Genomic DNA, 13,577 nt, shown 5'->3' on the forward strand with positions numbered 1-13,577 from the left:
TGGGATAAATATTTATCTCATGAGTAAATATAAGATAACGAATAAATATATCTACTGAGACTTTTGTGGCTAAATCTAGATCAGCAGTTATACTTTTTAATGATTTTGTTGTTTAATTCACACAGGGTAAATCAATGCCTATTAATATATAAATATATATATATATATATATATATATATATATATATATATATATATATATATATATATATATACAGTAAAGCCCAAAATTATTCATACCCCTGGCAAATTCTGACTTAAAGTTACTTTTATTCAACCAGCGAGTTTTTTCTTGATTAGAAATGACACAGACTCATAATAAAACGATGTACAAGAGGCATCAACTATTTTTGGCTAAATGGGGTGTTTATGACTTTTATTTTACAAAAAATAAATAAAACAAGTGCTGTTGGATAAAATATGGACAAAAGTATGTTTTTTGTTGCCAACTTTGTAATATTAAGTAGATAAAGTATTAAAGTTGAGCAGCAGATAAACACCTTGATACTTTGCCACGCCTTAATATCTCATAAGACTCAATTTACTTAATTAACTTAATTAATCATTCAACTCTCCTTAAATGTAAACTCTTTGCACAGTCTTGAGGTGTAATTTGCTTCACCTGCAACCAGGAGGCGCTGCAGACCAAATTCCTATTTTAACTCTTTGATGCACAAGCAATGCAAACCCCTTCTACTGCACAGCATGGGTCTAAAATGACCCGTATTCATTTCATGCTTGGCTGAGTATTTTTTGTTTCATCTTTGGAAATTCCTTGATCTATAAATATTCAAAATATCCTTTTTCAATGACCACAAATATTTTTTTCCCCCATGTTTTGTATCACTACATCAAGTTTAAACAAATGACCCATCTATGCATGGAAAAAAGAATAAAGACAACATTTTGTTAGATAAATCATTTTCACTATAGTAAGACCCTTTTTACTCAATCTATTAGACTGGTCCCAGTTTCGTCAGGCAAGTCTTCGGCGTCTTAGATGCGTCTTTCCAGATTGACCCTATGGCACATTCGAGGTTGTCCGCATCAGACATTCCAGACTCGGAACCAGGACTAAGTATTGTATCTTCCACATTCTGTTCTTCATGCAACATCTTTACAACCACTTTAGCCGTTAATCTAGAATGACTGGGACTAGCCATGCTAATGCAAAAGAAAATCAAAAGCACAAGAATATTTTCAAATACATGCAAACAGTTGATGAAGTATATAATAATAATTACTATAATATCGTCACTGACAGACAGAAACCTTAGATGTCCAAAACTGAACACTGACATAAAATGTAATTATCACAGGTTCCTATGTGGCCATTTTTGACCCATATGCATAAAATCAATGTATAAATACAAAAACTGTGTTTGTTTATAAAGCAAGAAAAGAAAAATTTACATAATGAATATGCAGAACACTGAATGAGACAGAAAATAAAAAGCTCATCTGGGTCACAGACCCATGATGTCCATCAAAGTGTTAATAAAACGTTAATAAAAAGTGACTCAGTATTTTTATTCACAATAATATACACTTTTTATTCTCTGCCACTGTGTTTCATTTTAAATGATAACGTTAAATACAGAAGGCACTTACAAAAAGTTAAATTACAGACGTGTTATAAACGTATAAGTTATTGAAAAAAAAAATAAAAAATAAAATAAGAAAAGAATCAGAGAAAAATAAGAAGCAGAGGCAGCCGGCGTACTCGGCACCCGTGTACAGTACATCTTAGTCATATCTAAATATCTGTAAATCTAAGTACAGTATAAACAAGATTTTTTTTGTTTGTTATTAGTTTAATGCCCCTACTACATTTGAAACATTTAGTTGTTTAAACAGGAAACAGAAATCATTAAAATGTCGTTTTTTTTAAAGTCACGAGTTAGTGGTTTGTCTTTGATTCGTTTATTTTATTAGGTATTTCTTATTAGGCTTTTGTGGTTTCTGCATTGAGGACGTCATGGTAGAGCTCGATGAGACGGTTTGCCTCCCTCTGACCAGACAGCAAAGCACCATGGGTAGTGGAATAGTATTTCCTGTGTGTGGCCTCGCCAGCAAACAGCACCTGCAACGGCTGATAGAGGGGAAAAAACACTGGGTTAAACTGAATGTCTCAGTCCATCCAGGATTTGGTCATTTTAATTGGGATTGTACATGAACGCAACGTCAATTTTTTACAAATCTAGAAAAAAAATTCTACAGTTATGGTCGAGGCGCGTAATGTGACATCATCACAAAATTGCTTCCAGCCACTCGGCTTCATGTGTGTTACATGAGTCCAGCTTTGGCAGAAAGTCACTACATGTGTGTCTTTATATCAGCCTGAGCGAATTCATCCAAACCTGCACTACTCTCAGAGCTGCTGGTCTAGAAAATAAATCCTTCTGACCCATCAGAACCCAGAACACATCATTCAGACCTGATATTTCAATGTTTATTATGACACAAAACTAATCTGGGGCAGAGCTATTATCTGCGACGCCGCCAAAAGGCTCTCGACTGCTTGAACAGCCTGATAAGAAGTGACATCAGTGATATCAGTGACATGTGATATCAGGACACTTTTTCAACCAAGCTTCATGTTCGGGAACAATAATGCGGTTGCTATGGTAACACTGAAGATATATTTTGGCTGTTATATAAATCACTGAGGATATGACAATGCAACGTATTCGAACCTTAGATACTAAAGCTGTGCGAATATACCGGGGTTACATTTGCATAATCATGCATATTCATGACCCCTTGTCATATTTACATATACATTAAAACATTTTTAATGAGAGTAAAAGTGTAAAGGTAATTTGTAAGTAATTTTTTTGGATGTTTAAAGAAAAAAAAAACATCTTACACAATTTCTTTAAATCTATCCGGTTTTGATTTTGTTCTCTTTTTTTTTTACCTTATCTGAGAAAACTGTGAGATTTTGTGTCTAGTTGGAGGTAGTTATTTTCAGCCCTGCGATTTCTGTCAGTAGCTCACGTTTTCCTGGAGGCACAGGTTGTTCTTTCAGACCTGTAATTGCCTGTTAGCACTTGAGCATGCCGGTGTGAGGATGAGGGGAAAAAAGAGAAAGAAAGAACAAGAGAATAAGAGAAAGAAAGAGAAATCAGTCTGTGAGCCTCATCTCATCAGAGAGACGACTGAAAGAGGGAAACGGAATCTGAACCTGAAGAAATATTTAGATACTGACATAATATTTGGGTTAATAAACAAAAGAGGTGATTGATATGGATTTATTTTCATAAATTTGTATTATTCGTATTACTTTGTTGTTATTTTTGAAGCAGCTTTCAAACAATAATCATTTTTCAGTGAATATGCTAGCAATCTGTTAAGCTAGGTTACAATGTAACATTAGGTGCAGGCTAATAATCTGTAACGTTAGGTGCAGGCTAATACTATGTAATGCTAGATGCAGGCTAATACTCTGTAATGCTAGGTACAGGCTAATACTCTGTAAAGCAAGGTGTAGACTATTACTTTGTAATGCTATGTGTAGATTAATACTCTGTAAAGCTAGGTGTAGACTATTACTCTGTAATGCTATGTGTAGATTAATACTCTGTAAAGCTAGGTGTAGACTAATACTCTGTAATGCTAGGTACAGGCTAATACTCTGTAATGCTAGGTGTAGACTATTACTCTGTAATGCTAGATGTAGGCTAATACTCTGTAATGCTAGGTGTAGACTAATACTCTGTAATGCTAGGTACAGGCTAATACTCTGTAATGCTAGGTGTAGACTATTACCCTGTAATGCTAGATGTAGGCTAATACTCTGTAATGCTATGTGTAGATTAATATTCTGTAATGCTAGGTGTAGATTAATACTCTGTAATGCTGGGTACAGGCTAATACTCTGTGATGCTAGGTACATTTACATTTACATTTACAGCATTTAGCAGACACCCTTATCCAGAGTGACTTACAACTGAGCAACTGAGGGTTAAGGGCCTTGCTCAGGGGCCCAGCAGTGGCAGCTTGGTGGATCTGGGGTTCGAACCCATGACCTTCCGATCAGTAGCCAAACACCTTAACCACTGAGCTACCATACCCCCATAGGTACAGGCTAATACTCTGTAAAGCAAGGTGTAGACTATTACTCTGTAATGCTATGTGTAGATTAATACTCTGTAATGCTATGTGTAGATTAATACTCTGTAATGCTGGGTACAGGCTAATACTCTGTTATGCTAGGTACAGGCTAATACTCTGTAATGCTAGGTGCAAGCTAATACTCTGTAATGCTAGGTGTAGACTAATACTCTGTAATGCCAGGTACAGGCTAATACTCTGTAATGCTAGGTGCAAGCTAATACTCTGTAATGCTAGGTGTAGACTACTATTCTGTAATGCTAGATGCAGGCTAAAACTCATTAACACTAGGTACTGTCTAACACTTTGTAATGCTAGGTGTAGACTAATACTCTGTAATGCTGGATGCAGGCTAATACCCTGTAATGCTAGGTACTGGCTAATACTCTGTAAAACAAGGTGTAGACTATTACTCTGTAATGCTATGTGTAGATTAATACTCTGTAATGCTAGGTGTAGACTAATACTCTGTAATGCTAGGTACAGGCTAATACTCTGTAATGCTAGGTGTAGACTATTACCCTGTAATGCTAGATGTAGGCTAATACTCTGTAATGCTATGTGTAGATTAATATTCTGTAATGCTAGGCATAGATTAATACTCTGTAATGCTGGGTACAGGCTAATACTCTGTAATGCTAGGTACAGACTACTCTGTAAAGCAAGGTGTAGACTATTACTCTGTAATGGTAGATGCAGGCTAAAACTCATTAACACTAGGTACTAGCTAATACTTTGTAATGCTAGGTGTAGACTAATACTCTGTAATGCTAGGTGTAGACTAATACTCTGTAACTTTAGGTGCAGGCTAATATAGTTTTTAAATTGTATGGAACTCTTTAGTCTCTCACCGGAACCTTGGAGCTCTTGGCGTAGGGCAGGGGTTCGGCCAGCCGCTCAAAGTCTGCCCCACTGGAGCCCACACGGGTAAACGAGTAAGAGCCCTTGATGTAGGGGTTACTGCCCCATGTTGAGCGCAGGATCCGCCGTGGCTTTGGAATGTTCTGGTTCCCTGCAAGAAACAAGCAGGAAGAAAAACAAGAGAACATTAACAATATTCAAACAAATTTAGAGCGCTTCTATCCAGTTTGCAAATTCTTGTCTGTAAAAAACATTTTATCGATTTGACAGAAGTCACTCTGTATTACACAAAACGAGAGTGAACATTATGTAAAGGTTGCTATGGAGATTTGGCATATGGGATGGTGTTTCATTCTGAACTGAGGCCAGTGTAGGATCACGGATGAGGAAACAAGCAGAGCGCCTGCTCGCTTCATAAATGGAAAGGGAGACAGAAGAGGAATGAAAAATGATGGACTTCCTGCAAAATAAAAGAATGAGACAAAGATGAGAGGCAAAGGAAATGATCTTATAAAAAAACCAGGTAGATCTACAGTTCTCAAAATGGGGAGTGTACGGCTAATGAAACTGGTGGAAAAATCTCTCTCTGTTTCTGATAAATAGGCAAATCGTATAGTTTGAATAGTTTGTATAATCACTTTAGGGATTCTTTGTAAAACGTAAAGGGTTGTTAAATGTTTGAGATTCAACTCTGTTTGCTCCCATGAGTCTCAGCTCCCATCCTCGATGAACTGGTTTGTTGCAGATCCACCCCAAGGCAGCTGAGACTCATGAAGTTTGTTCCACACCTATGTTCAGGAGCGTCTCAAAATAACATGAGAGGTGGGAACTATTACACAATGAAACACACCAGATAGCAACATTACAATAGTGAGGAATGAACTCAGGTGACTTAACAGGAGGAAAATGGTTGGGTGGCTTCAGGTTAAAACCCTTCCAGGCACCTAAGTGTGATGTCATACTGTGATGAGTCAGTGTGCAGTTACAGGATAATGAGTAATTGTTAGGTGGTGTGTCACAGTGCTGAGCCCTAATATTATTTAGCAAGCTGATCGTATTTACATATCAAAAGAAGACCTTTATTTACAATTTCTTACATTCTATATTCATAAATGTTTAATAACTAAACAATTTAAAGCCCCGCCCCCTGCCTGACCTGTGAACTTGCGAAGCAGCTCGGCGCACATCTCAGCCACAGTTTCGTCATCGCAGCTCTCCATGAGCAGCGCCTCGTCTCCACAGATCCAGCCGCTCAGCATGTGGCCATAGCGCTCTGGTGGGTAAAGCACGTCAAAGCTGCAGATTTTGCGGTACCAGAGCTCTTCGGGGTAAGCCAGGCTCTCCAGGTGTGCCTCATCCTCCCACACAAACTGGATGCTGTTGCACTCGGGACTCCAGAAGGGCTCAGAGAACTCCAGGAAGATCTTATTTGTGGTGTTGATACCCAGCTTCTGGATGGACAGGGCTTTGTCCAGGGGCAGGCTCGGAGAGAATAGCATCTCGTGGGCTTTCTTTAAGACACCTAGTGAAGCCGTAAAGATCACGTGATCGGCGAGGAACCACTCACCATCCTCGCACTCGACGCGCACTGGTGCTAGGCCAGGTCGCTGATCCTGGTTGTGGTCAGCTTGGTCAGTATCGCCCTCGGCATCCTGTGCGCTATAATTCCAGTGGATGCGGCGGACGGGTTTTCCCAGGTGCAGCACTCGGCTCGGAATGTCCTGGGCCAGCAGCTCTACCACTTTGATGAAGCCACCGGGGATGACGTGGTGAGCGCCAGGGATCTCGGTCCACTCTCCGAACTCGCTCAGGGAAACTTCATCCATGCTGGCAGAGCTGCTTTCACAGCTTTCCACCTGAGATAACAAGACCAACAACAACAGAACAACATTTACAAGGAATTACATGCGTAATCACTCTTTCTAACATATTATTCAGGGTAACATCTTAACAGGACTCATGTTACAAGTCATACTTGTGCTCAGACATTACAGAGCCAGTGAATAAAGATGGAGTTAATAAAGTATGAAGTTATTTTTTAGAAGAATATTCCCACATGGACTCAGTGGGACTGCAAATGCTTAAACTGGACTAATCTCAGCCCCACATGGACGAATACAATTTGTGTCCAGATTGTGGAGAACAGATTCTCTCTGGCATCATCTGTGAAATCTTTGTGTAATCATTTCCCCTGCCTGTTCCTCTATTTTTAGTTTCTCTTCCTGTTAAAATTGTACAGAGGCCTTGTGGTCCAAGGAGGCAGGAGAGAAAGAGACAGATACATGAGAGGACGCATTAGAGCATGAGGTGCAGCTGTGTTTTAGGGAGGTTCTTATGATAGTGAAGTCTGGTGACATCAGACACTGGGGTGCTGTGGTGTTAATGAGATGTAGTCTGAACACCTATGTATGAATAGTCATGCTTGTGCATAAAGGCAACGTGAACCTTCACTGCACCTTGAGGTACTGCTGCAGCATGGACAGCTTCAGCTTCTTAATGCTTTCAGAGTCGTCAGGGTCCACCATGATCTTCTTGCGCACCAGGTCACGTGTGAAGATACCCACACTGTTCTTCGTCTCAGCGCCCACTGGCTTTCCGTTCTGGAAAAACTCCTGAGTCAGGTCATACACCTGAGAGAGAGAGATAGAGGCAGGAAAGGAAGACAGGGGGAAAGATAGTCAAACAGTAACAAGAAAGAAAAACATGAAGAAAGAACGCAATGTAGTAAGGAATATGGGCAGGGAAGGAAGAGAAAAACAAAAAAGCAAAAAAGCGGAAAGAACAAATGGAGAAGAGGAAAGAACAAGTGGAGAGAAGGATAAAGAAGGACAGAGATATGGCAGAGGTCAATACAGTACATTATTGAAACAAATTTTCATGCAAATAGTACACAGCACTGAAGTCACTAGCTGTGTGGATGGAATGCATTAGTGTGGAATAACATTTCATCCGTGGAGAATTGTACTGTATGGGAGAGTTGCTGAATATGCTGATACTGTATGTCTCTTGGCCTGTGCCAAGAGACATATCAACAGAAAGAGAGAGTAACTGAAAATAAAGATATGGGTCAGGTGAGGTTACTGCCTCAGAAAGTGAACTTTACTCATGAGCGCTGATAGCACTCTTCAGAATCCAGAATGAAAATCCCATTACATCAAAGCGCAGTCATGAGAGTGAACCACACAGAGCCACATGGCTCACACACTCAAGACTCGCCTAAGCTGTTATCTGAAGCTCAAAAGTGATTATACACAAACAAACAAGCCAAATTTGTCTTCCAAAAACCCCTATCATGTCAACATACCAAACATGTCCAAACATGCATTACAATGTGTTACAACTTCCTGTGGTTGTAGACACACCAACGCACACACACACACACACACAAGTAGATTTATGTTGCAATCTGAAACTGCAGATTCTTTGAATAATTAGGCAACACATTTGATGTCATTCAGCAGATGGCTACCGGTCAAAACACAGTAAGAAAAGGCTTCCCCGAGATTCTTCTCTTTTTTTAATGACATGCCAACAACTTCGACTAGAATCAATCGCTGACCTGATACTATGAACTCAATTCAGACTCATTAGGATGGTACTCATAGGTCATGGGTTGTTGGACTTCATGGCTGGGGATTCTGGGCTCTACAGTTTGAGACCATTGACTTGATTTAGACTTTCCCGCTAAAGACTCTTGAGTTGATTCAGATGCTACAGATGAACTCATGACTCGATTTAAACTCTACAGCCTGGAACTGAATGGATTCAGTCTCTACTGCTTGGAACTCAGTTTGGAATCAGTTTGAACTTCATGGATTCAGACTACCGGCTATACTCAGACTCAATAGTCTGTAAAATTGGACTGGATTGTCGGACTGAATTGTACTCTGTGGTTTGGGAATTTGGGATCTGAGCTTCAGGACCTGGCTCAAATTCTGGAGTTGGACTCTGTGACCCAATTCTCCACTTAAGAGCTTGGGACTGAAATGCTTATCCTTAATTCACATGTACTCATTGACTGAACTGCATGAGATTATAAATAAAAAAACACCAGGCCCTAGTGCTCTCGTGCCTCATTGTACAAGTCACTGAACTCCTCCACGAGGTCCTTGGGGATACGCTTTCCACTGTTGGTTTGGTAGTGCGCCACACCGTTTTTGGCATAGAGGCTGATGCGACCCACGCTGCGCTCGTCCTCCGTGGTGTGTTCCAGGAGCCCATTATCCTCAGCCAGGTGGTAGATGGGGTTCCCATTAGCGCCATGGATCCAGGTGGCTCCTAGTTCCAAAGTAGCTTTACCTGGGAGGGACAAATGGAGAAAAAAATTGTTAAAAGGAGACTTTTAAAATGGTTACATAAGGGACAATGTGAAATTATTTCTCCTGAGAAACACAAGCACAGTATTGCTTTGAATCTCTCCAGGTCATTTTTAAAGAGTAAATTTAACGTCTCACCAAATTGAACACTTTGTACTCTGCCTCCGATGCAGTCTGAGGCCTCTAGTACTGTGACATTTGTGAAGCCGCTCTCCAAGAGAGTTTGGGTGGCTGCCAGGCCGGCCAAGCCCGCGCCGATAACTACTATTCGCGGTTGGTGATGCCTGCGTAAGCCGCTACTGAGAGGATCATCTGTGCTGTCCGAAGATATTTCACAACTTTGCATGCCGTCCAAGCTCCTCTTCTAAGAGACCTTCCAGATGGAAGGGACAGAAAAGAGGTTAAAATTATGCTTTTCATAGGGTCAAGAAAGTAAAAAAAATTTGCTTCTGCAGACTTTTTTACAACCACAAGGACTAAAAGTTTGTGAATGTGTAAAAGATGCGCTCCGGACTTTAGAGAAGTGCATGTCCATGTTTAATCAAATGAAATTCTGTCTGTGTATAAACAGGCTCGCTTCAACAGAGATGAAAGGAAGTGTAACACCTGACACAAGGCAGGCAGAGGGAGATGCTGGGAACAAAAAAAAGCAGAGGTTGTAATTGCGCTATTAGAGGGGCAGCTGGAAAGGCTACTATTACCTGATAGACTAAACAGAGCTCTGGGAATAAACTTCCTTTTCATTAGGAGTCTGTGTCAGTTTAAACCTTTCAGTTAAACACTGAACTTTGAGCACTGCATATACCCAAAGGTACTACATTACGAGCTCATACACCCCTGAGACAAGCCTGAGAATGTCATTATAACACCTTCTTCTGTCGGACAAAAGAAACCAACAGGCAGACAAAAGATTCATTAAGCTTTTCCTTGGGAATAAAGCAGCACTGACTGCAGAACCAACAAAGATTTACATGGAGTGTAATCAGAGCTTGAAAACTGGATTGATTTCTACATTGTACTTAACATTCTTAATGTACTTAACAATTTATTTGTGATAAATTCATGTTGAGAAAATTAAATAGGAGGCTGGTGGTTTTATAAAGGCAACAGTTTTTGTTTTTTTAAATTAATGTCACCTGTAGCAAAACAGAGCTGCTGTTATTTTTTTAATTCTCCTTTCATTTACCACCCGTGTGAATGGAAGCAGCCTTACAAGTGACCTGTACTTCAAGAAACAACCAGTTGGTAGGAACTGGTTGGAACTAGGGCGAGCAAAATGGTCAAACTGCCTAAAAATGGGGTTTGTTTCCTCTCAATTTTTGGTTACTGTGAATTTTTTGCAGCCATACAACTAAAAAAAAACTACCTGTAAACCTGTAAACTACCTGTAAACTCATCGAGCTAATCTCCCCAAAGAGGACCAGATGTGACACGGAGGGAACTGATGCACAACATCCGTGTCATGTGCAGTTCCTGTGCAGACGCTGTGCATGACCAACAAAGAGAGAAAAGTTCAGAGTTTTGCTGAGCTTTTGCTGAACTGCAGAGAGACGCTGAGGATGTGGTTTAAGACTTTCAGCGGTAAAGGAACACGTGCCAGCTAATCCACGTCATGCAGTAGCAACAACAGCAGTGACAGCAACAAGACTTAAAAAGGATGATGCATCATTGATGAAAAAGAATGAAGAAACGTAACTTCCTGCTATACTTCCTGTAAATATTGATGTTGCTAAGAAGTGAAAGCCGAGACAAAAAAATCAGGCTTCAAAGAAGGATCTTAGCAATAAAAAAAAATTAAAAAAAAAATATGAGTTAAAAAAACTCATATTTTTTTAAATTATGAGTAATATTTGCAAAAAAAGCATTTGTGATGTTAAAGACAACCTGGGATCAAATTCTGTATCCCTGATCATATTGTGCTGGATATTTATCAGTTTGTTCAAGTCTGCAATTGTATGGGTTTTATATTGAATAATTTCATCATCCTTCATCCAATGCTGGGAGGCGGAGCTTTAATGTTGGATAGATAGTCTGGCAAAATTTTGGACCGGATCCTGCTAAGATTCATGTTTACTTTTTAGAGACAACATTGTACTTCTTCTACTCTTAGCAACACAAGCATCATGTCTGGGATATGTTCAGGATAAAAAGAGGAAGAGTGTAAATTGATGGAATGACCCAGAATCAATGCTTCTCTTTATCTGTAGCTAAGAACAGACTAAGCAAATACTGATCCTCATCGCTGATGTCAGCACGTTATTCCTGTGGCTGGAAAACAAGCACAACACATGCCTCTGCTCTTGGATAGAGATTAAGGAGGCAGCTGGTTGAATGGAGGAGGAGCGAACGTGCAACCAGGGCTTCATCACGACCTAGAAACGCCAACCTTCCATCCTCCTTCGAGTGGTTATCTTTCCACAAGGCTAACTTGCTGGTACTCGCTGACCGGATTTTCCATCTCACTTCGAAGCACTTCCCAGAAAACCCACAATGCTTTCCTGACCTTACCATGTTAACAACTCATATTTAATTAGCTTTTCCGATTGGTCTGTAGATGTTGATTGATTGACTGTCGTTTCTATGGCAACAGCTCATTCACACGGACCCCCTTTATTTCTTAGCAAATATTCTACATAAACCGAGGCTAAAAATACAATACCAGTAAACATTGTAACATACCAGTGTAAACAACAGATAACACTGTTGCTAGGCTATTTTCATTGTTTTTATAACTACATTGTAATTGCAGCTAATAAACAAGTCCATCAGAAGGAAACGTCAATATTTTTTCAAGGTTTGTCATTAATTCTGTCCAAATTCGGCTTGTCTAAATAACATCACTACGTCCTACTAGCTACTTTGTGTTTGAGTCATTAGCTAACTACGGCATGTTTACTTAAACTGCATAGCAACCACACTTAAAAAAAAAAACACTTAAAAATCAGTTAAAATTAGACCTTAAAGAATATTCCGACACAAGAAAGAAAACATTTTATTAAGTTTTTTAAATAATGTAAAAAACAAAACAAAAACAAGTTATTACTAACAACAAAATCAATGTGCTTTCTGAACTATACTATAGACCGAGGTCTTGATGGTGAAATTGTTTTCCAAGTGGAAGTGAGATTAAAGTACCAAAGGTTCACGTCATTCCTGCTGCATGGTTAAAGATAAAGGAAAAGGAAACGTTATCTGATTCAGCCCTCAGGTATTTCATTCAGGTTTTTCCTCCCTGTTTTAGCTCTTTCTCAGGACAGTCCAAAGCTTTTCTTTGTCCTCTGTCTGCCTTTTGAATGGTCAGAGTGGTGAAGAAACTTGAGTGAGACAATCAGCAGTGCCACGTAGTTGCTGCTGTAACAACCAGGACCGAGTGACATGCAACCTGAGCTGTTATTATTATTATTATTATTATTATTATTATTATTATTATTATTGTTATAAAACACAGACAGAGACAGGGTTCTGGCTTCTATAGTGAAGATACTAGACATTTTCATTACTTTGTCATTTGGCGCACAGCATAAAGGCGCACAGCATAAAGCGCGCATTTGGAGATGAGACGCAGGTGAAAATGTATCTCATAAACCACTGCTATAATAATCAAATAATCAAGAGCAGAAACAGATAGAAATCAGAGATCAAATGTATCCGGAGAATTAAAGGACACAGTGACAGTGACATTTGGTCCGCAGTTAAGACATGGAGAACCCAAAGCGCAGCTGAGCCTCGACTCTAATGTCCTTTTATTATTATTTATTTATTTTTATTTTTTTTTAATTATTATGTACATATTTATTTATTTATTTATTTATTTATTCGTTTATTTTGAAATTCACCCCCTTTTTTAACCCTCGCAGTTATAAAACAGATTAGACAAACAGAAAAAAATGTGATGAAGGATTATTACCTGCACTCCTGGTTGGATGTGAGTGTATATCAGATGCAGTGCTCTTCTTTTGTGTGTATTTTTTTCTTTCCCGCAGACTCGGCTGTTTATGTGCGGGAGAACCAGCCGCGGCCAGTTCTTCCTCCTTCTCCTCCTCCTCCTGCCGCCCAGACTCACATAAACCACGCCCACTTTGTTGGGACTCGGCTGTTGAGTCCCACCTCCTGCGCTGAGATTGGCTACAAACGCACGGAAAGTTGATTGGACAGCGTTGCTGAAAGATTAGCCAATCACAGAGCAAGAGGCGGGATGCTGCGTGATATAGAGTAAGAAATAATCCATTTCATCAAAATAATAATAATATTAATAATAATATTAATAAAAAAATTTGTGCACAT

The 13,577-nt window shown here is 39.5% G+C and overlaps 1 protein-coding gene across 3 annotated transcripts; it reads right to left on the bottom strand.

The window, feature by feature from the left end:
• Window positions 1-1,509: 1,509 nt before the first annotated feature.
• smox (spermine oxidase) lies at window positions 1,510-13,341 on the bottom strand. Of its 3 annotated transcripts, XR_009647954.1 has the most exons (8): window positions 13,201-13,341; window positions 9,432-9,666; window positions 9,050-9,276; window positions 7,434-7,607; window positions 6,134-6,833; window positions 4,968-5,128; window positions 2,921-3,052; window positions 1,958-2,092 (listed from the first exon to the last, which is right to left on the bottom strand). XR_009647954.1 is itself a non-coding variant. In XM_060864102.1 (7 exons), the coding sequence occupies exons 2-7, from the start codon at window positions 9,637-9,639 to the stop codon at window positions 1,946-1,948; spliced, it is 1,617 nt and encodes a 538-aa protein (XP_060720085.1). In that variant the 5' UTR covers window positions 9,640-9,666; window positions 13,201-13,341; the 3' UTR covers window positions 1,510-1,945. The 3 variants fall into 3 exon arrangements, 2 of the variants coding, with proteins under 2 accessions (XP_060720085.1, XP_060720086.1); XM_060864102.1 differs by lacking the exon at window positions 2,921-3,052 and having other exon boundaries at window positions 1,510-2,092; XM_060864103.1 differs by lacking the exons at window positions 1,958-2,092; window positions 2,921-3,052; window positions 4,968-5,128 and adding an exon at window positions 5,136-5,437.
• Window positions 13,342-13,577: the final 236 nt, after the last annotated feature.

The sequence above is a fragment of the Tachysurus vachellii genome, chromosome 2, assembly GCF_030014155.1.
Source record: "Tachysurus vachellii isolate PV-2020 chromosome 2, HZAU_Pvac_v1, whole genome shotgun sequence".
Classification (NCBI taxonomy): Eukaryota; Metazoa; Chordata; class Actinopteri; order Siluriformes; family Bagridae; genus Tachysurus; species Tachysurus vachellii.

Coding starts and splice junctions, on each gene's coding strand:
- smox (XM_060864102.1), bottom strand. CDS start 9,639: ATGCAAAGTTGTGAAATATCTTCGGACAGCACAGATGATCCTCTCAGT. Junction 6,834..7,433: donor TGCTGCAGCAGTACCTCAAG/GTGCAGTGAAGG, acceptor TTGTTATCTCAG/GTGGAAAGCTGTGAAAGCAG. Junction 2,093..4,967: donor CCAAGAGCTCCAAGGTTCCG/GTGAGAGACTAA, acceptor CCCCTCTATCAG/CCGTTGCAGGTGCTGTTTGC.